The following is a 25,748-nucleotide window of genomic DNA, read 5'->3' on the forward strand; positions in this document are numbered from 1 at the left end:
GAGACCCAGATTCGATCCTGACTACGGATGCTTGGATGTCTGAACGGAGCTTGTATGTTCTCCCTGTGACTGCATGAGTTTTCTCCGGGTGCTCCGGTTTCTTCCCACACCAAAGACGTACAGGTTAATTGACTGGTAAAAATGTCTAAATTGTTCCTAGTGTGCAGGTTAGTGCTAATGTACGATGTGATCACTGCTCGGCATGGACTCAGGCTGAAGGGCCTGTTTCTGCGCTGTATCTAAACTAAATTGGAGCTGAAACACATAAAAACTCTCACACTCTGAATCGTTGGGAGGTACATTTTCCCATCATCTGAAAGACAATATTTATACAAATGTACAGTGGCTCCTCTGTCCTTGCTCTCTGTGGCTAGACTGAAAGTGTGTCAGCAAGCATTCGATCCAAGAGCTTTTAGCACTGCGATGGCACATGTAAAATTGCAGGAGTATCCATGGGTATCAACTGGTTTTTGTCTTTTGCACCCTCCCCTCCCACACACACACACACACACACACACACACACACACACACACACACACACACACACACACACACACACACACACACACACACACACACACACACACGTACACAATCACATGCACACACCGACACATACACAAACACACACATACACCCCATCTCACATGCGCAGGCAAGTATACATGCACACATACACACACGCACAAACACACAAACACACACACACACAATCATGCAGGCACACAATCACACACACACTTGCACGCACACGAATACAAGCAGACATGTGTGTATGCACATACACTTGCACACTCACGCAGACACACAATCACACACACACATTTACACGGACAAGCACACAATCATATGCACACACAATCAGACACATATGCACACACACTTTTATACAGACAAGCACACACGCATACACACATCTAAAACCAACCCAAGAAATGAATCGACTGCATGCAGCGTGGAAGCTTGTCAGCGTTGGAGCTGCTTGGGGGTGTAAAGAGCACCATGTTTGAGTTTGACTGTTGTTTCTGCCCCTCTGTCCTCTGCAGTTGGCACTGGATGAGGGGAGGTGGATGGGGAGGGGGAGGGGGGTGGGGAGGGTCAAGGCTGTGCCAATGTTATGGAAATCCCTGGAAAACCACACCATTTCAATCCCGTCCATTCTGTAGAAAATCAAATCTGCCTTCAAAAGCCTTTGTTTGTTTGTTTCTTCGCTTTCTCCGTATCGTTTTCCTCCTCTTCTGCTCCTTCCCGCTCAACCGCGTTTCCAAATAGTCGAAATAGCTTCAAGACCAGGCACAGAGCAGGCAGCATCACTTCCCTAGAGATAGATCTCCCGCTTGGAACTATGGGGGGCGGGTCCGGGGGGCTGTTGGTAGTCAGGGGGTTGGGTGAGTGGGATTTCCTCCAGAGCTGAATCCTTGCTGGGCTCATGGTTTGAACTGGGGAAGGCACTGTGCGTTGGTATGAAGCGGATGTTGGCCATCTTGGTACCATGGTCCTCTGAGAGCCTGGGGCTCCCATTGGTCAGGCGATCCTGGCTCCCGTGGTCTTCGTAAGGCACAAAGGTGGACAGTTTGGGAACGTTTATCGGCTTGCGGTTGGGGGATGGTTCACCCGGCATCCAACAGCTATCTGAATGGCCAAACTCCGTGCATTCCATCGTGCAATTCCCAGTCATCGCCACGTCGGGCAGTGGTCGAAGATCTACATCGGCATATATAAAGAGAAACAAAACATCATTTTACACCTATAAGTCACAGGGCCATCCAGTATACAAACAGAACGTAGAACTGTACAGTGTGTAGGAAGGAACTGCAGATGCTGCTTTATACCGAAGATAGACACAAAATACTTGAGTAACTCAGCGGGTCAGGCAACATCTTTGGAAAAAAAGGAATAGGTGACGTTTCGGGAGAAGGTGAAACTGCAGATGCTGGTTTATTCCGAAGATAAACACAAAATGCTGGAGAAACTCAGTGGGTCAGGAATGCTACACAACACAGGAACAGGACCTACGGCCCATAATATCAGTATCGAACATGATGCCAAGAGAAACTAGATAGGCAGGAACAAGGAATTGCAGATGCTGATTTACCAAGGAAAGACGCAAAATGCTCTCAAGTAACTCAGCAGGTCAGGCAGCAACTCCAGGGAAAATGGATGTGAGCATCTCCAGAGAAAATGTTTTGATTTGGGACCCTTCTTTGGACTTTTTCAGATCCCGACCCGAAACATCTCCAATCAATTTTCTCCAAAGAAGCTCTCTGACCCGTTGAGTTACTCCAGTATATTGTGTCTATCTATAGAACAGTACAGCACAGGAATAGGCCATTCAGCCCATAATATCTGTGCCAAACATATTACCAACATATTGCCAAACAAGGAACTTCCGATGCTGGCTTATCAAGGAAAGACACAGAAGAGACGCTGTGTGGTCTACCCGATCTATTCCTCTCATGATATTGCACACGTATATAAGATCACCCCTGAAACATGATGCTAAGATGGTGAGAAACATGGAACTGCAGATACTGTTTAGGAAGGAACTCCGGATGCAGGTTTACAACGAAGATAGGCTCAAAATGCTGGAGTAACTGAGTCGAGACCCTTCCTCAGTCTCTACCTGAAACGTCACCCATTCCTTCTCTCCAGAGAAGCTGCCCACCCCGCCGAGCTACTCCAGCATTTTGTCTCAATCTAACTGCAGATACTGGTTTATTAAGGAAAGATGCAAAATGCTGGAGTAACACAGCGATTCAGGCAGCATCCATGGAGAACATGGATAGGTGATGTTTTGGTTCGGGATCCTTCTTCAGACTGTTTGTATGTCTGAAAAAGGGTCTCGACCCGAAAGGTCACCCATCCATGTTTTCCAGGGATGCTGTCCGACCTGCGGAGTTACTTTAGCATTTTGTGTCCAATCTATGGACACATGGATATGCAGGGAATGGAGGGATATGGATTGCATGCAGGCAGATAAGATTAGTTTATCTTGGCATCATGTGCTGCACGGACACAGTGAGCAAAGGACCTGTTCCTGTTCTGCACTGTTGTAAGTGTATATGTTCGAATCTCCTCTGCCTTCATATGATCCATATCCCTCCATTCTCTACATATCCATCTATCTATCTTAAAGCCTCTTAAACACCACTATCATCGTATCTGTCTCCATCACCACTCCTTGGTAGCGCAACCCAGACACCCACTACCCTCAGTGTAAAAAACTTGTCCTGCACCTCTTCTTTAAACTTTGCCCTTTTCGCCTTAAACCTGTGCCCTCTAGTCTTTGGCATCTCCATCATGGAAATAAAAAGATTCTGAAACAGGCCCGCCGTGTCCATGCCAACCACATGTTCTTATTCTATTTGGTTCAAACCTTCAATGCCTTGGTGAATGAAATCTTAAAGGCTGTGAGTGTACATAGTCTCAACCATATCCTAAAGGGCCTGTCCCACTTGGTTGTCATTTACGCGACAGACCGGTCGTGACTGTCGTGCGCGTCATCACGTATCTTCATGCGTCAGCACAGCCTTCTGGAGTTCGTGACGTCATTTGAGTACCCAGTTTATGATATTTACCCAGTTTATGATATTTATGGTGATTTTCTAAAATGTTCCAGTTTCTTGAGTGGTGCTAGCAATTGGAAAACTGCAGATGTAATGCCCCTATTCACAAAAAGAGGTGAATGAAAAGTAGCAAATTAATCTGTCGGAAGGAACTGCAGATGCTGATTTAAATTGAAGATAGACACAAAATGCAGGAGTAACTCGGCGGGACAGGCAGCATCACTGAAGAGAAGGAATGGACGACGTTTCAATTCGAGAAGGGTTTCAACCTGAAACGTCACCCATTGCTTCTCTCCAGAGATGCTGCAGGTCCGCTGAGTTACTCCAGCATTTTGTATCGTTTATCTGGTTTGCTCTTCCATTTCTACCAACTGCACCCCTTCTCATTTCATTCGTTCATCCAGCTGTAGGAGATACAACATTTGTCTTTTTATCCTTTTCCTTACCCACAATCCAGGGACCCAAGCAGTCATTGCAAGTGAAGCATCCATTCACTTTTGCACTTTCCGGTTTAGTGTATTTTGGTGTTCACCACGTAGTTTTCTCTACGAAACTGTGCACGTTTTTAATTCGCTCGTGCGTATATCCATGACGCGTAAAAGGCGGGCCGACTGCGTATGGGCGGCGTGTGGGGGTGCATGGTTACACACGGTGATGTAATTATGCGTCACCACGCGCTACACGTACGAGGTCAAGACGCCTGCGTGCAACCACAATACGCCCGTGTGCATACGTGATACGTCACGCCGGAGGCACGCGAAGATTTTGTGCCCTACAAAATCCTGGAGCGCCACGCGATACCGCGTGCAACTCCATACCGCTCCACGCTTCTCCATGTGACCGTCCCACGCGGCCCACACACTACACGTGCGTCTCAACGAGACGACGAGGTCACGTAAATGGCGCGCAAATGACGGCCAAGTGGGACAGGCCCTTAAGGCAGTGTGTGTAGGAAGGAACTGCAGATGCTAATTACACAAAAAAGAGACACAAAGTGCTGGAGTAACTCAACAGGTCAGGCAGAATCTCTGGAGAAAAGGAATAGGTAACATTTTGGGTTGGAACCCAGCTTCTGACTGATAGATAGAGAAGGCCATATCAAAACAATGCTGGCAACAGATGACCTCAGGAAGGATGGAGCCCATAATGGCTCATTGTTGGTGAGGGAAGATGTGCTAATGACAGGGATACTAGAATGCAAACATTTGAACCAGTAGAACAACACTACCCTAGTCCTTCACCCTGGTTGTTCTTGATTAATAAGGGTGTCAAGAGTTATGGGGAGAAGGCAGGAGAATGGGGATGAGAGGAAAAGATAGATCAGCCATGATTGAGTGGTGAAGTAGACCTAATGGGCTGAATGGCCTAATTCTGCTCCCAACGCTTATGAACTTACTAGTTCCACTGTTTGCATCCATTTTAGCATGCAAAACAAAGCTTTTCACTTTACCTCAATACACGTGACAATAATAAGCCTAAACTTAAACCCATGCAAATGACAAACTGGCCAATGAGTTACGATATCAAGGACCCAAGGAAGTATTTTGTAAAAGCCCAGATCAGTTACTCATTGCAACTCTCAGAAGAATGTTCCCTCAGTTAGGCAAGCAAATTGCAGACTGTCATCTGTCAAAGTGTATACTAGAAAAATCGTCCAGAGACCAATGCAAAATGGTGATAAAAAAAAAGCACAGCACTCAAAAAAAAGGTGTGCTCAGCAATGTTCTTTCATAACGAGATTGATTTGATGGTGACAGAGAGCTAAATCCATGCCAAACACGTACTGGGTCTCTGCTCAGCCATCCATTATTAATGGATGTTGAGGTTCGGCACTTAATACTGGAAGAGAGAAAGTAACAGGATTACACCAAGAGTGTTTTACTTCAGTTTAGTTTTGTTTATTGTCACATGTACTGAGATACAGTGAAAAGCCTTTGTCGCGTGCTAACCAGTCGGCGGAAAGACAATACATGATTTGAATCGAGCCATCCACAAAGTACAAATAGAAGATAAAGGGAGTAATGTATAGTGTAAGATAAAGTCCAGTAAGGTCCTATTAAAGATAGTCCGAGGGTCTCCAGTAAGGTAGATAGTAGTTCAGGACTGCTCTCCAGTTGATGATAGGATGGTTAGGTTTCCTGATAACAGCTGGGAAGAAAGTGTCCCTTAATCTGGAGGTGTGCGTTTTCACACTACTGTACCTCTTGCCTGATGGGAGAAGGGAGTAGAGGGTGAGACTGGTGGTTGATTATGCTGGTGGCCTTACCAAGGCAGTGCGGAGTGTAGATGGAGACAATGGAAGGGAGATTGGTTTGTGTGATGGTCTGGGCTGTGTCCACAATTCTCTGCAATTTCTTGCAGTCTTGGATGTCCTGATAAAATGCTTTCCACGGCGCATCTGTAGAAGTTGGTGAGAGTTGTTGGGGAGATGGCAAACTTCCTAAGTCTTCTAAGGAAGTAGAGACATTGATGTGCTTTCTTGGCCATTGATATGATTGCAGAGAAATGTGGACGCAGCCCAGATCATCAAGCAACCCAACTTCTCTTCCACTGACTCCATTTACACTTCACGCTGCCTCGGCAAGGCCACCAGCATAATGAAGGAACAGTCTCACCCTGGCCACCCTCTTCTCCTCTCCCCCATCAGGCGATGTGCAGAAGTGTGAAAACGCACACCTCCAGATTCAGAGACAATTTCTTCCTAGCTGTAATCAGGCAACTGAACCGTCCTCTCATCAGCGAGAGAGCGGTTACCCCACTCATCCCAAACCTTTGACCTCTGGTACTAGATTCCCCTACCCTGGAGAAAGGACTGTGCATTCACCCTATCCCCCTCATGATATTATACACCTCTATCATCCCTCAACCTCTTGCAGTCCAAGAAATAAAGCCCTAGCCTGCCCAGCCTCGCACTATTGGCCCTCGATTCCTCATTAATCTCTTTCCAGTTTAACGACAGAAAATCAGCTTATAAATCTATATTAAATGCAAAGAGCAAAAAAAAAAAGCAATCGACCATTCAAGGGGTGTCACAGTGGTAGAATTGCTGCCTTACAGCGACAGAGACCCAGGTTTGATCCTACCTATGGATGCTGTCTGTACGGAATTTGTATTTTCTCTCTGTGACTGAGTTTACTCTGCCATTCAATCTGAGCTGATCTATCATTCCTTCTCAACCTCTTTCTCCTGCCTTTTCCCCATAACCCTTGACACCCTCACCAATCAAGTTGAACGGGTGATCGATGGATGGCCGACCGGAATCGGTGGGCTGAAGGGTATGTTTCCTCACTGTATCTCTAAATTCTAAAGTCTGCAGTCTAAAGTTGACAGTTCGTTTGGTGAATTATGTTTTTGGCCTGAGTTACTACAGTGATTCCACCAAAACCCTAATCACTGTGAAGTGACGTATGTCTGTGAGCGATGTCGACAAAGGCAAATAAAGTACAGAAGCTGGAGAGAGTGAGAGGCAGTGTTTCAGGTCAATGCTCCTTCTTTAGAAAGTGGTTTTGACAGGAGATCGTTGACAGGAGAAGCTATCTCTGCTTCTCTCTCCATGGATGCTGCCTGACCTGCTGTGTGTCTAACAGCGTATGACCTCAGTCAAAAACAATCACTGTCAGCTGAATTAAATTTCAAACCCAAAATAGATTTTCTAACTTAAATGCAATTTGTTATCAGTTGTATGTAAGACTGACCACATAGCAAATCATTTAATAATCATCACTTGATGCACAAATTGGCCATGAACTTAATCTGGATGCTGTCTTTTATTTTTTATTTTTTAAACCACTTCTTGGTGTGAAGAAGGAAAGTGGGAATGTAATCATAAAACGTATCAAGATGTTTCCACGAGTGGGAGAGTCTAGGACCAGAGGGCATAGCCTCAGAATAAAAGGACGTACCTCTAGAAAGGAGACGAGGAGGAATTTCTTTAGTGAATCAGTGGAATGTATTGCCACAAATGGCTGTGGAAGCCAAGTCATTTTAAGGCAGAGTTGGACGGATTTTTTATTAGTACAGGTGTCAAGGGTTACAGGGAGAAAGCAAGAGAATGGGGTTGAGAGGGAGAGATAGATCAGCCATGATTGAATGACGGAGTAAATGCGATGGGCAGAATGACCTAATTCTGCTCCCATGAATTATGAATTGAAACAGGCAATGAACATAAAATTAGTATGTAGATTGCTTTTTTTGCATGGGATCACATGGAATGTCCATTTGGAACAAGTGAGGCTCTACTGGTGTTTATGCTACATGAGAGCCTTCCTTCATGGATCATAGAACATAGAACAACACAGGAACAGGCCGTTCGGCCCGCAGGGTCTGTGCTGAACATGATGCCAAGTTAAACTGATCTCCTCTGACTGCATGTGACCTAACTCACTCCATTCTCCACATAGCCACGTGCATGTCTAAAAGCATCTTAATTGCCATTATTGTATCTGCCTCCACCACAACTTTTGGCAGCGCATTCCAGACTCCCATCATCCTCTGTGTAAAAATCACTGGCTATACCCGCATATCTACATTAAACTTTGTTCTTCTCACCCTAAAATGATGCCCTCTAGTTGACATTTCCACCCTGGAAAAAAGGTTCTGACTGTCCTATACCTCCCATCATTTTATATATACACTTCTATCAGGTCTCCCCTTAACCTCCAGCTATCGAGTGAAAACAATTCAGATCCGTTCAACATCTCCTTGCAGCTAATACCCGCTAATCCAGGCATCGTTTTGATAAAATCTCTGGAGAAAATGGATAGGTGCCATTTTGGGTCAGGACCCTCTTGAGAATTTTGAAGAAAGGTCCCGACCCAAGATGTCCATTTACTCCAGAGATGCTGCCTGCATTTTGTGTCTCTGTTTGGTAAAAATCAGTATCTGCAGCTCTCTTTTTATTATATAATTCTGGTAAACCTCTACTGCACCCTCTCCGAAGCCTCCGCATCCTTCCTTCAATGGGGCAAGCCGAACTGCATGCAATATTTCAAATGTGGCCTCACCAACATCCTATAGAGTTGCATCATGACTTCCTGACTTCCTGACCAATGAAGGCAAGCATACCGTATGCCTTATTTTCCACTCTTTACTCTGGCACTGTGATGCAACACAGTGGTGCAGCGGTAGAGTTGCTGCCTTACAGTGTCAGGGACCCAGGTTCGATCCTGACCATGAGTGCTGTCCGTGTGGAGTTTGCACTATCTCCATGTGATGCGTGGGCTTTCTCTGGGTGCTCCGGTTTCCCAAAGAGGTGCAGGTTGTAAGTTAATTGGCCTCTGTAAATTGTCCGTAGTGCGTGGGATTGAACTACTGTACGGATGATCACTGATTGTCATGGATTTAGTGGGCTGAAGGGCCTGTTTCAATGTTGTAGTCAACAAAACTAAGCTGAACTAAATAAAATTAAACCATGCTAAACTGAACTGAACTGAACTAAACTAAATTAAACAAAACTAAAATGAACAAAATTAAACTAAACAAAACCACTCTATCTGCTTACAATGCCACTTTCAAGAAGCTCAGTTTCAAGTAAGAGTAACTAATCACCCATTCTTCAAGTGGAATAAATGCCAATCTTACCTGCGATATTCATATTCCATGAGTGAATGCCAAAAATATGACCAGGGAGATTTGTGACAGAGCGATGGTGTTATGCAGGGATGTGACTCGTCTCACTACCTTGACAACTGCTGATCAGAAACTAGTAATTACAAATCACCTCTATCCACAGGAGTGTAACCTGTGATAAAAATCACAAACACAAGGAAGTATAACAACCACATGTACCAGTCCTGTAACCAGGGAAACAATGAAGACTCTATAATCACTGCTTATTGATTTGCCGTTTACTTCACTCCACAAAAAGAGACAATAGTGATTTCGAGGGAGTTCTGCTCTGATTATTATCGACAATAACTCCAGGCACCCAAGAGTAGAGGCCCTTGTGAGGGTGTTTCGTCTTTACTTAGACCTCTGTGATTTCCTGATTAAAGCATCACTTTGTGGATGGGGGTGGAGAGCTGAAAACCCAGCCTGGCCAATGTCAATGAGCACATTGCACACATTGTCCATCAACAAGGAACCCTTCCCTGTCACGGAATATAGAGCAGTACAGCACGGGAACAGGCCCTTCTGCCCACAACTTCTGTGCCGGACATGATACCATGATAAACCGATCTGCGCTGCCTGAACCTAATCTACATCCCTCTATTCGAACTTTCGGATGTTTATGGACATCATCTTGCACTAAAAGTTATTTCCTTTATCCTGATTCTGTACACTGTGGATGGCTCGATTGTAATCATAAACAGTCTTTCCACTGACTGGTTAGCACGCAAGAAAAATGTTCTCTGTACCTTGGTTCACGTGAAATAAACTAAACTAAACTATTCCCCATATATCCATGTGCCTATCTAAAAGCCTCATAGATGCCACTATCCTAGCAGTGTCCACTACCACCCCTGGAAGGGCATTCCAGACACTCACCACTTTCGGTGTGAAAGACTTCCCCACACACTCCTTTAAATTTTGCCCCTCTCACCTTAAATCTATGGGCGGCATGGTGGCGCAGTGGTAGAGATGCTGCCATACAGAGCCAGAGACCCGGGTTTCGATCCTGACTACGGATGCTCTCTGTACAGAGTTTGCACGTTCTCCCTGTGTTCTCTGGGATCTCCGGTTTCATCCCACACTCCTAAGACGTACAGGTTGTAGGTTAAATGGCTTGGTAAATTGTCCCCCATGCGTATAGGATAGTGTTAGTTTGTGTGGATCACAGGTCGGCGCGGACCCGGTGGGCTGAATGGTCAGTTTCAACGCTGTATCTCGAAGCTATACTAAACTAAACACTTGTTATACAGAGGGAGGTGTATACGTACACAGGGAGGTTAATCCAGACAATAAATTTATTGGGAGGCAGGAGAAATTATATACAAATTCTGTTTTAGTGAGATAAAGCCTGCGGGGAATCAGATACATTTATATAGGGTCATTGTAAAGATACATGTATATCAACATCCTTTACGTGTTTTCCCACTGTGCAGCATTCCTATCGCTATAGATGTTTCGTAAACAAATCAACATGCTGTTGACTTTGTGCGAAGCGTACAAGAAATAATACTGAAAGATCATACAATGTCAAGATTGGATTACATTAAATTTTATAGAGCTCTCAGTACTAGTGCACGACATTTGTTTAAAATATTCTTGGTGTTTATTCTTCACAGCAGGCTTTCTTCTTCCCTTCATCTCTAACATCTGCCTTTTCCTTAAAGATAAGGGGCTGCACAGTGGCACAGCGGTGCAGTTGCTGCCTTACAGTGGCAGTCCCAGGTTCGATCCTGACTGTGGGTGCTGTCTGCATGGAGTTTGTACATTCTCCCTATAACTGCCTGGGTTTTCTCTGGGTGCTACGGTTTCCTCCCACTCTCCAAAGACGTACAGGTTTGTAGGTTGATTGGCTTTGGTAAGTTATAAAAATTGTCCCTCTTGTGTGTAGGTTAGTGTAAGGGATGATCGCTGGTCGGCGTGGACTTGGTGGGCTGAAGGGCCTGTTTTTACGCTGTATCTCTAAAGTCAAAAGACTTAGTGATCTCGCTGCATTATGTGGAGTAATCATGTGGAGTAATACTGGTTTGAAGAAGGGTCTTGACCCGAAACGTCACCTATCCCTGTTCTCCGGTGATGCTGGAGGCAGATATCTCCAGTCCACAGAGCTCGCCTTGATCCTGGTTTTGTCATCTGTAGACATGTTGTGCCGTGATCACAATAACGGGCCTGTGAGATGACAAGGGGCACGGCTGTTTGTCGAGCTCGTGGTTCAGCACTCCACTGCTCAATGACAGCTTACTCTGAAACTCTTTCACCTACTCCTCTTTCCACGGTTCATTGGACAAGTTCACATCCGAGGTCACATATCAAGAACATATCTTTAATTACATTAATGGCACACCACAGCTCCTGGACCGTGACGCTGGCAATCGGAGAGGTAAAATGTGAACTCATTGACAAGCTTTGAAGCTTTGGGCGGCACAGTGGCGCAGTAGTGGAGTTGTTGCCTTACAGCGCCAAAGACCCAGGTTCAATCCTGACTATGGGTGCTGTTTGCATGAAGTTTGTACTCTCTCCCTGTAACTGCGTGGGATTCCTCGAGGTACTCCAGTTTCCTTCTACTTTCCAAAGACCTGCAAGTTTATAGGGTTAATTGGCTTCTGAAAATTGTCCTTAGTGTGTAGGATAGAACGAGTGTATGGGTGATCACTGGTCGGTGTGGACTCAGTGGACCGAATGGCCTATTTCCACGCTGTATCACTAAACTAAACTAAACTAAACTAAACTAAGCTAAACTAAGTTCATTAACACATCGATAAATTTGCACAAATTGGCATGTGATGAACGGTCTCTGCAGGTTTGTGGGGTAATTGGCTTCTGTTAAAATTGTAAATTGTCCCTAGCTTGTAGGATAGTGCTGGCATGCAGGTGATTGCTGGTAAGCATGGACTCAGTGGGCCGAATGGGCTGTTTCTATGCTGTATGTCTAAAGTCTTACGTCACAGATCAAAAACGTATCTTTAATTACAATAATGGCACACAACAGCTCCTGACCCGTGAAATTAGCAATCAGAAAGATAAAATGTTAACTCACTGATAAGCTTTGAAGTCTTGTTTCTGTCCCTCAGCATGTGAGGTTTAGTTTAGTTTAGTTTAGAGATACAGTGCAGAAACTGGCCCTTCGACCAACTGTGTCCGCGCTGACCAGCGATCACCCCCAACACTAACACTATCCTACACACTAGGGACAATTTGCAATGCTTACCAAAGCCTGTTAACCTACAAAACTCTAAGCCTTTGGAGTGAGGGCTGAAACTGGAGCAACCGGAGAAAACCCACGCCGTCAAGGGGAGAACGTGCAAACTCCGTACAGACAGCACCTGTAGTCAGGATCAAACCTGGGTGTCTGGCGCTGGAAGGCAGCAACTCTACTGCTGTGCCACAGCGCTGCCTAAACCCATGATTTGCAGTTATTTTCATGTTGGTTCCATCAGGGCCAAAACAGATGTGGCAAGGTGGTGCAGCGGTAGAGTTGCTGCCCAACAGTGCCAGAGGCCTGGGTTCGATCCTGACTATGGGTACTGTCTGTACGGAGTTTGCACGTTCTCCCCGTGACCTACGCGGGTTTTCTCCCAGTGTGCTCCGATTTCCTCCCACACTGAAAGGATTATGTTGTGTACAGGGTGATCACTGGTCGGTGTGGACATGGAGGGCCAAAGGGCCTGTTTCCGCCCTGTATCTCAAAACCAAACAAAACAAATGCGCAACCCTCTCCAGGTTGCCTCTGGTATAAGGTACCTCCCGCGGTAAAAAGATGCGTCACCCACGTTCATTTGCTGGCCAATTGCCGCCGGGAGAATTGGACACACTATTGTGGAGAGCTCACTGTCCACATGAGCCTGCCATGTCTCAGCGGGCAGAACACACGCCTCTCTCGAGGCAGAAGGTTGCGAGTTCAAATCCCACTGCAGACTCGTGAGCACATAAAAAATCCAGCCTGTTGCTCTCAGTGTGACACTGCCTGTCTCACTGTTTCTTCGGACGTGACATTAAACCAATGCCTGCTGTGCTCTTTCAAGTGGATGAAAATGATCCCCGTGACTCTGTTTCGGAGACGGTTTTGCCATTGTTTTGTTTTGCAGTCATCGCAGATACAATAGCAGCGTGGGGGTATGGAATGCACTGCCAAAGGAGGTCACAGAGTCACACAGCACGGAAACAGGACCTTCAGCCCAGCTTGCCAATGCTGACCAAAATACTTCATCTACCCCAGTCACACCTGCCCCCATTTGGCCCATATCCCTCAAACCCTTTCCTTTCCATGTATCTGTCTTTTAAATGTTTAGTGTAGGAAAGAACTGCAGATGCTGGTTTCAATCGAAGATAGACACAAAATGCTGGAGTAACTAGCGGGACAGGCAGCATCCCTGGAGAGAAGAAATGGGTGACGTTTCGGGTCAAGACCCTTCTTCAGACTAAATGTTTAGTTTAGTTTGGTTTGGTTTAGAGATACAGCGTGAAACAGGCCCTTCGGTCAACCGAGTACCCGTCAACCGAGTACCCGTCAACCAGTGATCACCCTTATACTCGTTCTATCGTACACATCTAAGGACATTTTTTAGAAGCCAATTAACCCTACAAACCTGCAGGTCTTTGGACTGTGGGAGGAAATCGGAGCACCTGGAGAAATCCCACTCGGTCACTGGGAGAAAATACAAAATCCGTACAGATAGCACCCGTAGTCAGGATTGAACCTGTGTCTGGTGCTGTAAACCAGCAATTCTACCTTTGAGTCACTGTGCCGCCCTTAATACTTGTCTATGCTGATCAAGATGCCCCATCCTCACAATCCCAGCTGGGATTGTGGGCCCTTAGGTCCACAATGTCTGTATCGAGCATGATGCCAAGGCCATCTCTCATTTACCTGTGCATAATCCATATGCCCTTACAAATAATTCTTAAATACCACTATCGTATCTGCCTCCACCACCAACCCTGGCAGCACCTTTCAGGCACTCACCACCCTTTGTGTAAAAAAGTTGCTCCGCACATCTCCTTTAAACTTTGCCCCTCTCACCTTAAAGCTATGCCCTCTAGTAGTTAATGCTTCCACCCTTGGTAAAAGATTCTAACTGTCTACCCTATCTATGCCTCCCATACTTTCATATACTTCTATCAGGTTTTCCTACAACCTTTGGTGTTCCAGAGAAGACAGTCCAAGTCTGTGCAACTTCTCCCTGTAGCTAATACCTAATCCAGCATCAGCACAGACATAGTGGGCTGAAGGGCCTGTTTCCATGATGCACTCTATGACTCTCACAATGAGGGGCTACACATCCCCTCATGCCTACACTCTGATTCATGACAATCATAATTAGAGAGCCCACAATAATAATAATAATAACACGACAATCGGGTGGCACGGTGGTGTAGTGGTACAGTTGTTGCCTTACAGAGCTTACAGCGTTTGCAGCGCCGGAGACCCGGGTTCGATCCTGACTGCAGGTGATATCTGTACGGAGTTTGTACGTTCTCCCCGTGAACGCGTGGGTTTTCTCCGAGCTGTTCAGTTTCCTCCCACACTCCAAAGACATATAAGTTTGTACGTTAATTGGCTTGGTTTAAGTGCAAATTGTCCCTAGTGTGTGTAGGGTAGTGTTAATGTGCGGGGATCGCTGGTCGGTGCGGTCTCGGTGGGCCCAAGGGCCTGTTTCCGCGCTGTGTCTAAACTAAACAAAAAAAAACATTGCATCTCAACTCCACTACAGAACTCAGATTTCGGTTTAGAATTAAGTTAATTATTGTCAGGTGTGCTGAGGAACAGTGAAACGCTTTATTTTACATACTGCCAATATAATCAAAGACTTGTCCCACACTGACCATTCATCCGTCTCCACGCTCCCGTCCAGCTGTAGATACAGAAGCTTGCTAATCGTACCACCACCAGCCTCAGGAACATATTCTTCCCCTCTGCTTTCAGGCTTCTGAACAGTACTTCCATAAACTTGGGGACTGTTCCATCTGCCTCTACCCCATTGTGGACATTGGATTTTGTCACTGGAACTGATGTGCTACAAAGTAGAGAGTGCAGAGGATACAGAGGATATAAAGCCTCGGTTATCAGGCTTCTGAATGGTCCTTCCATGAGCTAGGGTACTGTCCAATTCACCTCCATCCCATTAGAGACTTTGGACTGTCCACAGAACTGGTGTGCTACAATGCTGAGAACTATATCCTGCATTTTGTATCTTCCCCTTTGCTATATTGTAAGTGAGTTTGACTTGATTGTATTTATATGTTATGCTTGATCTGTTTGGATAGCATGCAAAACAAAGCTTTTCACTATACATCAGTACATGTGACAATAATTAAGCTAAATCTAAACTGAAACCTCTCCAATCAAATCAGATAGTATAGATAAATGCAATCAAGCCAAACTCAAGTATAAGTACAAGTCTGAAGATGGGTCCTAATGCGAAACGTCATCCCCCGAGATGATGCCTGACCTGCTGAGTTACTCCAGCACTTTGTGTCCTTCAAATTACAAGTACAATAGGTAGAGCAAAGGGAAAGATACAGAATACAGAATATAGTTCTCAGCATTGTAGTGCACTGAAGATAGACACAAAGTGCTGGAGTAACGCAGCGGGTGGGTCAGGCAGCATCTCTGAAGAAAAGGAACAAATGATGTTTCGGGTCGGAACGCTTCTTCAGACCTTCTGAAGAAGGGTTCCAACCTGAAACATCACCTATTCCTTTTCTCTGGAGATGCTGCCTGACCCTCTGAGTTACTCCAGCACTTTGTGTCTATCTTCAGTATAAACCAGCATCTGCAGTTCCTTCCTACATATTGTGGTGCACCAGTTCTATAGACAAAGTCCAATGTCCACAATGGGGTAGAGGTGAATCGGACAGTACCCTAGGTTATGAAAGGACTGTTCAGAAGCTCGATAACAGAGGGGACAAAGCTATTCCTGAGTCTGGTGATGCGTGTTTTCAAGTTAATTGTCCATCATGGGAACCAGATAGATTTATCATCTCCCAGAGCTCCTGATAAATGTTTCAATTACCTCAAATAAATAAAGACAATTTTAAGAATTTGTTATCCAGAAAGTTAATGCATGATTGAGCACTTTCCCCCAATATATTAAGAAAGACTGTTGGAACAGAAATAAAGAAACATGTATTTTTACTCGTTGGTAAGTCTAGGACTAGTTTAAAGATTGCAAACCAGGCTTTACGTGAGTGTCGTTAATATTTCTGTGCAGAGAGCGGAGGTGGGAGCTTGAAATTCTCTAATGCAAAAGACAGTTAATGTAGGTCGATTGTTAATTTTAAACTTATAATTGATAGATTGCAGTTAGCAAGGGACTTGGGATAAAAGGCAGGATGTAATTGGTCACAGATCAGCCAAGAACAGGCTCGAAGGGCTAAATCATCCACCCGTCCTATGAACGCAGGCGAGGAAAATGGAACTCCCAAAGTTGCGCCCGATCTTCTCACTGTCAACAATGTCACCAGTGAAACAGGTTGCAAAACATAAAGATCAACGAGTGGGGAATTTATGAAACTGCTGGAACTGCCATGTAAATCACTGTTAAGGGAAATATGTTCATGTTATAGGAGCAGAATTAGGCCATTCAGCCCATCCAGCCTACTCCGCTATTCAATCATGGCTGATCTATCTTTCCCTCTCAACCCCATTCTCCTGCCTTCGCCCCATAACTCCTGACACCTGCACTAATAATGAATTCCACCGAATCACCAGTCATTCCTTCTTCTCCCCACTCCCGCGAGGCAGAAGATGCAGAAGCTTGAAAGCCTGCACCACCAGACTTAGGAACTGCTTCTAAGGCCTACAGCGCTAGAGAACTGGGTTCGAACCTGACCTCGGGCTCTGTCCATATGGTGTCTGCATGCCCTCCCTGTGGCCCTATGAATGGGAACATTTGGGCACAAAGGCACAGTCATAGACTCGTTCAACGTGGAAACAGGCCCTTCAGCCCAACTTGCCCACATCAACCAACATATCCCATGTACACTAGGCCCACTTGCCTGCGTTTGGCCCATATCCCTCCAAACCTATCCTATCCATGTACCTATCTAAATGTTTTTTAAATGTTGCAATGGTAAAATTGCATCATGCTACTTGATTTGATGGTGTTAGAAGACATTGTATTTTGCACATGGCCCAGATTGGCTTGAGGGTCAAGTAGCTAATAGTTCAATTTTTCCACCTGACAACTTGCACATAGAACATTGAACAATACCGCATAGGAACACGTGGCTCTGGCGCTGAGACACCAGCTCTACCACTGCTCCATATTCTCCCTGTGATCGTGTGGGTTTCATCTAGGTGCTCTGGTTTCCTTCCACATTCCAAAGACATGCGTGTTTGTGCGTTAATTGGTCTCTGTAAATTTCCCCCTGGTGTGTAGGGAGTGGATGAGAAAGTGGGATAACATAGAACCAGTGTTTAGTTTAGTTTAGTTTAAGTTATTGCCAGGTGTACCAAGGTACAGTGAAAAGCTTTTGTTGCGTGCTAACCAGTCAGTAGAAAGACAATACATGATTACAATCGTGCCATTCGCAGTGTACAGATACATGATAAAGGGAATAATGTGAATAACATTTAGTGCAAGATAAAACCAATAAAATCTGATCAAAAATAGTCCGAGGGTCTCCAATGAGGTAGATAGTAGTTCAGGACTGCACTCTAGTTGTTGAGAGGATGGTTCAGTTGCCAGATAACAGCGAAGAAACGGCTCCTGAATCTGGAGGTGCTTTTTCATGCTTCTGTACCTTTTGCCCGATGAGAGAGGGGAGATGGGGGAGTGACCAGGGTGAAGGGGTGATTGATGGTCAGCGAGGACTCAGTGGATCGAAGGACCTGTTTCCATTCTGAATTTCTAAACTAAACTAAACTATATTGAGGGCCTGACTTGCTTATTGAAGATGGAGATTCTTCTGAGCCTTTGTGGATGGTATTAAAGAATGATACAGTGTGGAAACAGGCTCTTCGGCTCAACTTGCCCACACCGGCCAATAATGTCCTAACTACACACTAGTCCCATTTGCCTGCACTTGGCCCATATCCCTCCAGACCTGTCCTATCAATGTACCTGTCTAACTGTTTCTTAAACAATAGGATAGTCCCTGCCTCAACTACCTTCTCTTGCAGCTTGTTCCATACATTCACCAACCATGGTGTGAAAAAGTTACCCTTGTCATCGTTAAATTTTAGTTTAGTTTAGGCAACAGTTGGTTAATGCCTCTGTTAATCAATAGTTGGACATGACATAGATTGATCACGTACAACTATGTTCTGCCCTGCTTTTATTGCAAGAAGTTGTTGCTGTTTCTAATTTCACCATGTTGCAATTGACTGAGTGTAGTGTATAGTGCAGTAGAGGTTTCTTTAGACTCTACAAATTGATAGGTCTGTTGTATTTGACATGGATGGGTTCCCCTGTTACGGGATGAACCAATAATCTGGTTGTTTCAGGATGGTGATACATGGTTAAAACCCATGTCGAGTATCACAGGGAACCATGGTTAAGTAGGCCAATCGGCACTACCAATTAACAGACGCTGAGTCTTGTTGTATTTTTCGTAATACCCGACTGATGATGCAGAAAAGGAGGGAATGCATAGATAAACAATTGCCCCCTCAATGCAGTGAAAAGCACCTGTCCTTGCTGTCCCAGGGTCTGGTTCCCAAGAAACACAGTTTGGTAACTGGTGATTAAGTCCTATGTTATTGAATTTGCGTGACCTGATGTCTGTCACTGAATTTTGGGTTACCTGGTAGGTAAGTAGCTGATATTCAAATATTTCTCTGGATACACCATTACCAAATTGTATTAGTCAGATTGTCACTCTGTAGTCTAACATGCTGGTGATTTATCCCAGAGCAGTATGACTTTAGGCCATAGAACGCACCCCACATTTTCAGGTAGTTTATGCCCAGTGTCTGTGATAATGATGCCTCCTGTGCCTTTCATCTACCTCCACAGATGGAGATGGAAATTGGTAGTACCCCAACCAAGCGCACTGGCATCAGTTTGTAGCACCACTAAGGGTTTGCTGATAACGATAGGGTTGGAACAATGCCGAATGTTATCCCTCCACCATTTTAATTCCATAAGCTTTGATTGGTGGCTTATTGGTCTGTCGAAATGACCAGTATTAACTTTGAGTGTTTGTATTTTTGCCCTTTGTAGATTTTTGGTAATACAAAGGTCCAAATTGTGTGGCTGGAAAGGCAGACACTATATGCCAATTACCCTTGCTACCAATCTGATACACGGTTCACTGATGTCAGTGGGGTTGTTGCAGGCCTCAGTTAAGACTGTAGCCTTGTCCTTTGGTAAAGTCACCGACATGTGAGCTGTCAATAGTGAACCCCAAATAATCCATTATGTTGGTAGGCGTTAGTTTAGATTTAACTGGATGAATGATAACCCAAGTTTTCACCCAATTGTATGGTGGCTGTTACAGCTAGTTAGGCCAACTCCAAAGTTATGCCCACAATTAGTATGATCAAATGATTATGTATTTGGTAGAGCTCTATACTGCCAGAGCTGCCCCATCCAGTTGAATTTTTTAAAATAACGTTTGTGATCAGTCCGTGTAGGCACTGAATAGTAAGCATCTTTTAGGTCGATGCTAGCCATGGAGTAGCCTTTGGAAATCAGTCCTTTAGCAGTTACCAGTTCCCATTTTGTACTGAATATATAGTACAATGTATTCAATTTGGTCAATTCGATGATGATGCGACTGTCACCACCTATTTTGTTTTTGGTAAAGATATAAGACACAAATTCCAGCCAATCGTGTTGGGTTTACCCATCACCCCTTTTGCACAATTCAATGGTATATCCCTGGATACTGCTTAGGATATAAGTGTCTGTAGTTGATATACACCATGTATCCAAAAGAGTGTAATCTCCCACCAATGTGTGTATTATCCATGCTTCCTATAATTTGTAAGGGACCAGACCCACCTAACGCCATTGTTACCAGTGGAAGTTTGCTTCTTCTGTGTGGTCTTCATGGAGGTTGAGGCGCCGGTGTCTGGGTTTGTTTTTGGGTTGGGGGTTTGCACATCTTCCAGGAAGGCCGGTCTGGGCTATGGTCTAAAAGACCGCTGTCCTGTTTGCCCGGCCTTTGAGCTTTCACCAGCTTCTCTTGTTCTGCTGGTGGGTGTATAAGGGTGCTGTCTTTGGCTGTAGGAGATCCTTAATGTTGTCGCCTTTATGAGCCCCAGGGCTTTCCTAAGTCCTGCTCTGACATGTTTCCAGATGCTATTTCCACGACTGGAACATTCAGGGATACGCAGTTTCCTGGTCCCAAATATTTTTGCAGTGGTGTCCATCGTGGTCTTGCTGTATGTATTTGGACACCATGACCAGTAGATTTAGCCTTCCTACACCCCCTGCACACTTGTAGTTTTGTTCGTCAAAACCCCTCTTCAGGGTCAGCCCAGAATTGACCCCCCAGTACTCCCCTCTGACAAGGGAGATGCACTGTGCAGCCCTACGTAAGGTGCTGCTGTGGGTGTTTTTTATATCCCCACGGTGACTAGACTCCATCTCCCAGAGTCTGTCATGTTGGAGCTCTGCTCCATAAGCCGCTCCAACCGGCTCCAGCGCTCACAGTCGCTGGCCGCTCGCGGCTGCTCAAAGTCGGACTCATCAGTCAACGACTCTTTTGGTTTTCTTCTTGCCTTCCCGCCCAGACGCAGTGTTTAATCTGGCCGGTGCGGGGGCGAAGTCGGGTAACTCCGCGGTCTTCCCCCGCCAGCTTTGTCGCAGCTCTGGTTGACTTCTTTGCCTTGTGCATGTTTCCCCACCTGTAGAACAGTATGGGAACAATAAAGACCGCAGTATCACTTACCTGCAGGTCCAGGCTTAAAATTTGCCGTTATGGGGGAAAGTCCTTCCACCCCTCCTCCTGCCGTTTTGACTTGTCAAAGCCAACGGCTCCATTCTGTATAGTCTCCCGCCCAGCCATGGTGTTTAATCTGGCCGGTGCGGGAGCGAAGTCGGGCACAGCTGTTCCCTTACGGGTGATTCCTGTGCCGCCTGCTGTTGTTTGCACAGCTCTCCATGTTTCCCCACCTGTGAAACAGTATGGGGAGAATAAAGACCGCAGTTTCACTTACCTGCAGGTCCAGGGTTTAAATAGTCGCTACGGGGGAACGTCGTTCCACCCCGCCTCCTGCCGTTTCGACTTGTTAAAGTCGACGGCCCCATCTGAATAGTCTCCCGCCCGGCCGTGGTGTTCTGGCCGGGGCGGGACCAAAAGTCGGCACAGCTGATCCCACTTACGGGGCTTGTGCCTTCAGCTGCTGCTGGCTCCCGCAACTTCGCGGTCCTCCCCAGCCAGCTTCACTCGCAGCACTTGTGCACACTATTTTGTCCAGCTTCCCCCCCTGTGTAAAAACAGCGCGGGGACAAAAAACTACCGCAGAGTAAGTCACTTACCTGCAGGTCGCGGTTTCAAACTTACCGCTGTGGGGGAATGCTCCACCCCGCCTGTCGTTTCGCAAGCGTGAAAGCGATATGACACGCATGCGTCCTGGCGGGGTTCTTCACGTAGTCACTCACGTGACTCCGAAGTAAAATAGAGCATTCGTTGTGAGTCATTGACTCTTCTTCCTGTACAATTCACCCAGTGCTGCAGTGGAGTTTGGAAGTGCTCTGTAAAATTAATTTACCCAACAGAACATATCATCTGTAAAACACAAAGTGCTGGACTAACTCATACTCGTAAATCTCCGCAGCACCCAAAACATCTTAACAACATCTGTCCGTGTTCTCCAGGGATGTCGCCTGGCCTTGCTGAGTTACTCCAGCACTTTTTGTCCTTTTGAGCTATACAGCTTTATATAAGTTTCCCAATTGCATGCACCCTCCTTTATCACTTCATAATATGACCGTCCAAATGGCACACCCATTCTAAGCTGGAAAGAGTGAAGAGACGATTTACGAGGATATTGCCAGGACTTGAGGGCCTGAGCTATAGGGAGAGGTTGAGCTTGCTAGGACTTTATGCCTTGGAGTACAGGAGGATGAGGAGTGATCTTACAGAGGTGTATAAAATCTGAGAACAAATAGTTTGGGTAGGCGCACAGAGTCTATTACCCAGAGTAGGGGAATTAAGGACCAGAGGACACAGGTGAGGGGGGATGATTTAACAGGAACCTGAGGGGTAACCTTTTTGACACAAAGGGTGGTGGTATATGGAATGAGCTACCAGAGGAGGTAGTTGAGGCAGGTACTATCGCAACATTTAAGAAACATTTAGACAGGTACATGGATAGGATTTCAGAGGGATTTCTTCAGAGGGATATGGATCAAACAAAGGCAAGTGGATGAATGAGGTATGTTGGTCGGCATGAGTAAGTTTGGCCGAAGGCCCTGTTTCATGCTGTATGTCTCTATCACTCTCTGTATAAGATCATGAGGGGAATAGATGGGGTAAATGCACAGTCTTTTATCCACAGGAGGGGAATCAAGAACCAGGGGACATAAGTATAAGGTGAGAAGTGAAAGATTTAATAGGGGCAACGTGAGGAGCAACTTTATCACACAAAGGGTGGCGCATATACAGAATGAGCTGTCAGAGGAGGTAGTTGAGGCAGGCATATAAAGGAGGCAGGTATATAAAGGGGCAGCACAGGGGCACAGCGGTAGAGTTGCTGCATCACAGTGCCAGAGACCCCGGTTTGATTCCAACTATGGATGCTGTCTTTATGGAGTTTGCACGTTCTCACTGTGTCCGTGTGTGGTTTCTCCGGGTGCTCCGGTTTCTTCCCACATTCCAAAGACGTACAGTTTTGTAGGTTAATTGGTTTCTGTAAAATGTCCCTAGCCTATAGAATAGTGTTAATGGGCGGGTGATCGCTGGTTGTTGTGGACTCAGTGAGCCGAAAGCCCTGTTTCCACACAGTATCTCTAATCTGAAGAGACGGTTAGTGTAAACGACAGCGCTGGGCTAAAGTCACATACAGTTCAGTGCAGATAAGGACAGCAGATGTTTCCCTGAAGGGAATTCATGAATCGTACAGCAATTCATAAAGATGTCATTGTTCTGTTTTAGTAGATATAATAATTAAACACTCTTGACTTGACTTCAATTTGTTAGTATCATGGTAATCAATATTAGTTTTTATTCTAAATTTCCAAATAAGTTTAGTTACTTAAATTCAAAATGAGCACCTTAATTTGGATTTGTACTTGCTTGTCTGAAGTCTAAAGTCTAAGAATTTAAAAGACATTTGAACAGATACATGGATAGGACATGTTTAGAGGGATATGAGCCAAAGGTGGGATTAATGTAGATGGGGCATCTTGGTCGGTGTGGGCAAGTTGGGTAAATTTGGGCCGAAATCATACACTCTATGACTATGAATCCAATATTGTGCAAAGGGATCACTATGGTAACCATTGAGCCTGCAATTCCCACAGTATAGAAAGTGCTATCCATAAAACCGATTACAAATTTTTGCCAGCAATTTGTAACAATCATTCCGCGTGGAACACATCACGCGGCACACATTAATCTGGAGCTTCAATTCTTGCTTCTCTAGAAGAGTGTCTACATATTCCTACATGTCAAACAAATGCTCCAGTCTATAGGGTGATTTCACGAAAGGTCACTGGAGCGTAAATCCCCACGCACGTGACCGAAAATTTTAACTGAGGGACAAGCGTCACTTCCGGTACATGTTAGTGGATGGGAAAACACGCACTTTCACACCCGTTAACAACATCGAAAACGGCCCGGTTTTGAGCTGCAATTAAGTGAGCCGGTTGGGGTGACCGTGAGGAACAGCTACCTAGATTTACAGTCCAAAAAAAAGATAGAAACTTAGGTAAATTCAAGAGTGAACTGAAGGTGTCAAAACAGCGGAAGTTGACAGCGGCCATTTTTCGTGGAGATTTAAAGATCCGAAATATCGGGAATTATCGCGTTTGCTCGCAGCATTTAATCAAAAGTGGCATTATTGACTTTGTTATCTTTATTCATTTGTTAGATGAAAAGTATTAACAGTTAGAAATCCGTCAGTTTCGCTGTTGTTGCCCCTTCAGTTCACTCTTGTATTTACCTTCGTTTTTCTTTCTCTTTGGAACTCTAAAGTAAGATAGCTGTGTCTCACGGTCACCCCGACTTGCACACTTATTTACAGCGCAAAAACTAACCATTTTAGCGGTTCCCTATTTTACTGACGGATTTCTAACTGTTAATACTTTTCATCTAACAAATGAATAAAGATAACAGTCAATAATGCCACTTTTGATTAAATGCTGCGAGCAAACGCGATAATTCCCGATATTTCGGATCTTTAAATCTCCACGAAAAATGGCCGCTGTCAACTTCCGCTGTTTTGACACCTTCAGTTCACTCTTGAATTTACCTAAGTTTCTATCTTTTTTTTGGACTGTAAATCTAGGTAGCTGTTCCTCACGGTCACCCCAACCGGCTCACTTAATTGCAGCTCAAAACCGGGCCGTTTTCGATGTTGTTAACGGGTGTGAAAGTGCGTGTTTTCCCATCCACTAACATGTACCGGAAGTGACGCTTGTCCCTCAGTTAAAATTTTCGGTCACGTGCGTGGGGATTTACGCTCCAGTGACCTTTCGTGAAATCACCCTATTAGCAGGCAATTAAAATCGCAAAACCTTGTCAGCTTCTGTTGATGTACCTACCATTTACGAAAATATTATGCAAGACCACAGCAGCATTTTTACCGCTCTTTGGAAGGAAGTGCGCTGACTTGCAAATGTAGAAACAAGATTGCATTTGATGTGTATCGCTTTAGAAAGGGTTATTTGAGGCTGCTTAGGTTTAGGATACTTATTTTAGTTTATTTACTCTCACGCGTACCGAGCTCTTGTTGCGTGCAATTCAGTCAGCCGAAAGATTTTAAATTATTACAAGCAAGCTATCCATAGTGGACAGATGCAGGATAAAGGGAATAATGTTCAGTGCAAGATAAAGTTCAATAAAGTCCAAGTAAACATAGTCCGAGGGTCTTAGATGAGGTAGATGGTAGATGAGGACCACTCTCCAGTTAGTGATAGGATGGTTCAGTTGCCTGATAACACTGGGAAGAAACAACCCCTAAATCTGGAGGTCTGTGTTTTCACACTTCTGTAACTATTGCCTAAACTAAACTAAAATTGTCACATGTACAGAGGTATAGTGACAATGCAACAAGACTACCCGAACAGGTTAGTTATACCAAAGATAGACCCACAAAGAGCTGGAGTAACTCAGCGGGTCAGGCAGCATCTCCGGAGAAAATGCATAGGTGACGTTTCAGGTGGGGATCCTTCTTCAGACAACTGTACCATGTTTGACAAAGGGTCCCGACCTGAAATGTCATAGATCCTGTTCTGCAAAGATGCTGCCTGATCCATTGAGTTGCTACACCACTTTGTGTCTTTTTTTAATTTTAAGTTTAGATATACAGTGGCAAAACAAGCTCTTTGGGTTCATGCCGACCATAAATCACACATACACTAGTTCTATGTTATCCCACTTTTGCATCCTACATACTTGTGATAATTTACAACAGCCAATTAACCTATAAACATGTGTTGCAAAGAACTGCAGATGCT

At 45.0% G+C, this 25,748-nt stretch overlaps 1 protein-coding gene across 4 annotated transcripts in view; it reads right to left on the reverse strand.

Annotated features, from left to right (window-relative positions):
* Positions 1–1,040: 1,040 nt before the first annotated feature.
* The window catches only part of pcdh1 (protocadherin 1), a 349,600-nt gene continuing 324,892 nt past the window's right edge, over positions 1,041–25,748 (reverse strand). For 3 of the 4 annotated variants that reach the window (XM_033029853.1, XM_033029851.1, XM_033029854.1), the window contains exon 4: positions 1,041–1,717. In XM_033029853.1, the coding sequence (XP_032885744.1) occupies positions 1,320–1,717 (398 nt within the window). In that variant the 3' untranslated portion in view covers positions 1,041–1,319. The remainder of the gene's footprint in view (positions 1,718–25,748) is intronic. The other variant, XM_033029852.1, reaches the window with a different exon arrangement.

The sequence above is a fragment of the Amblyraja radiata genome, chromosome 11 (genome assembly GCF_010909765.2).
Source record: "Amblyraja radiata isolate CabotCenter1 chromosome 11, sAmbRad1.1.pri, whole genome shotgun sequence".
NCBI lineage: Eukaryota > Metazoa > Chordata > Chondrichthyes > Rajiformes > Rajidae > Amblyraja > Amblyraja radiata.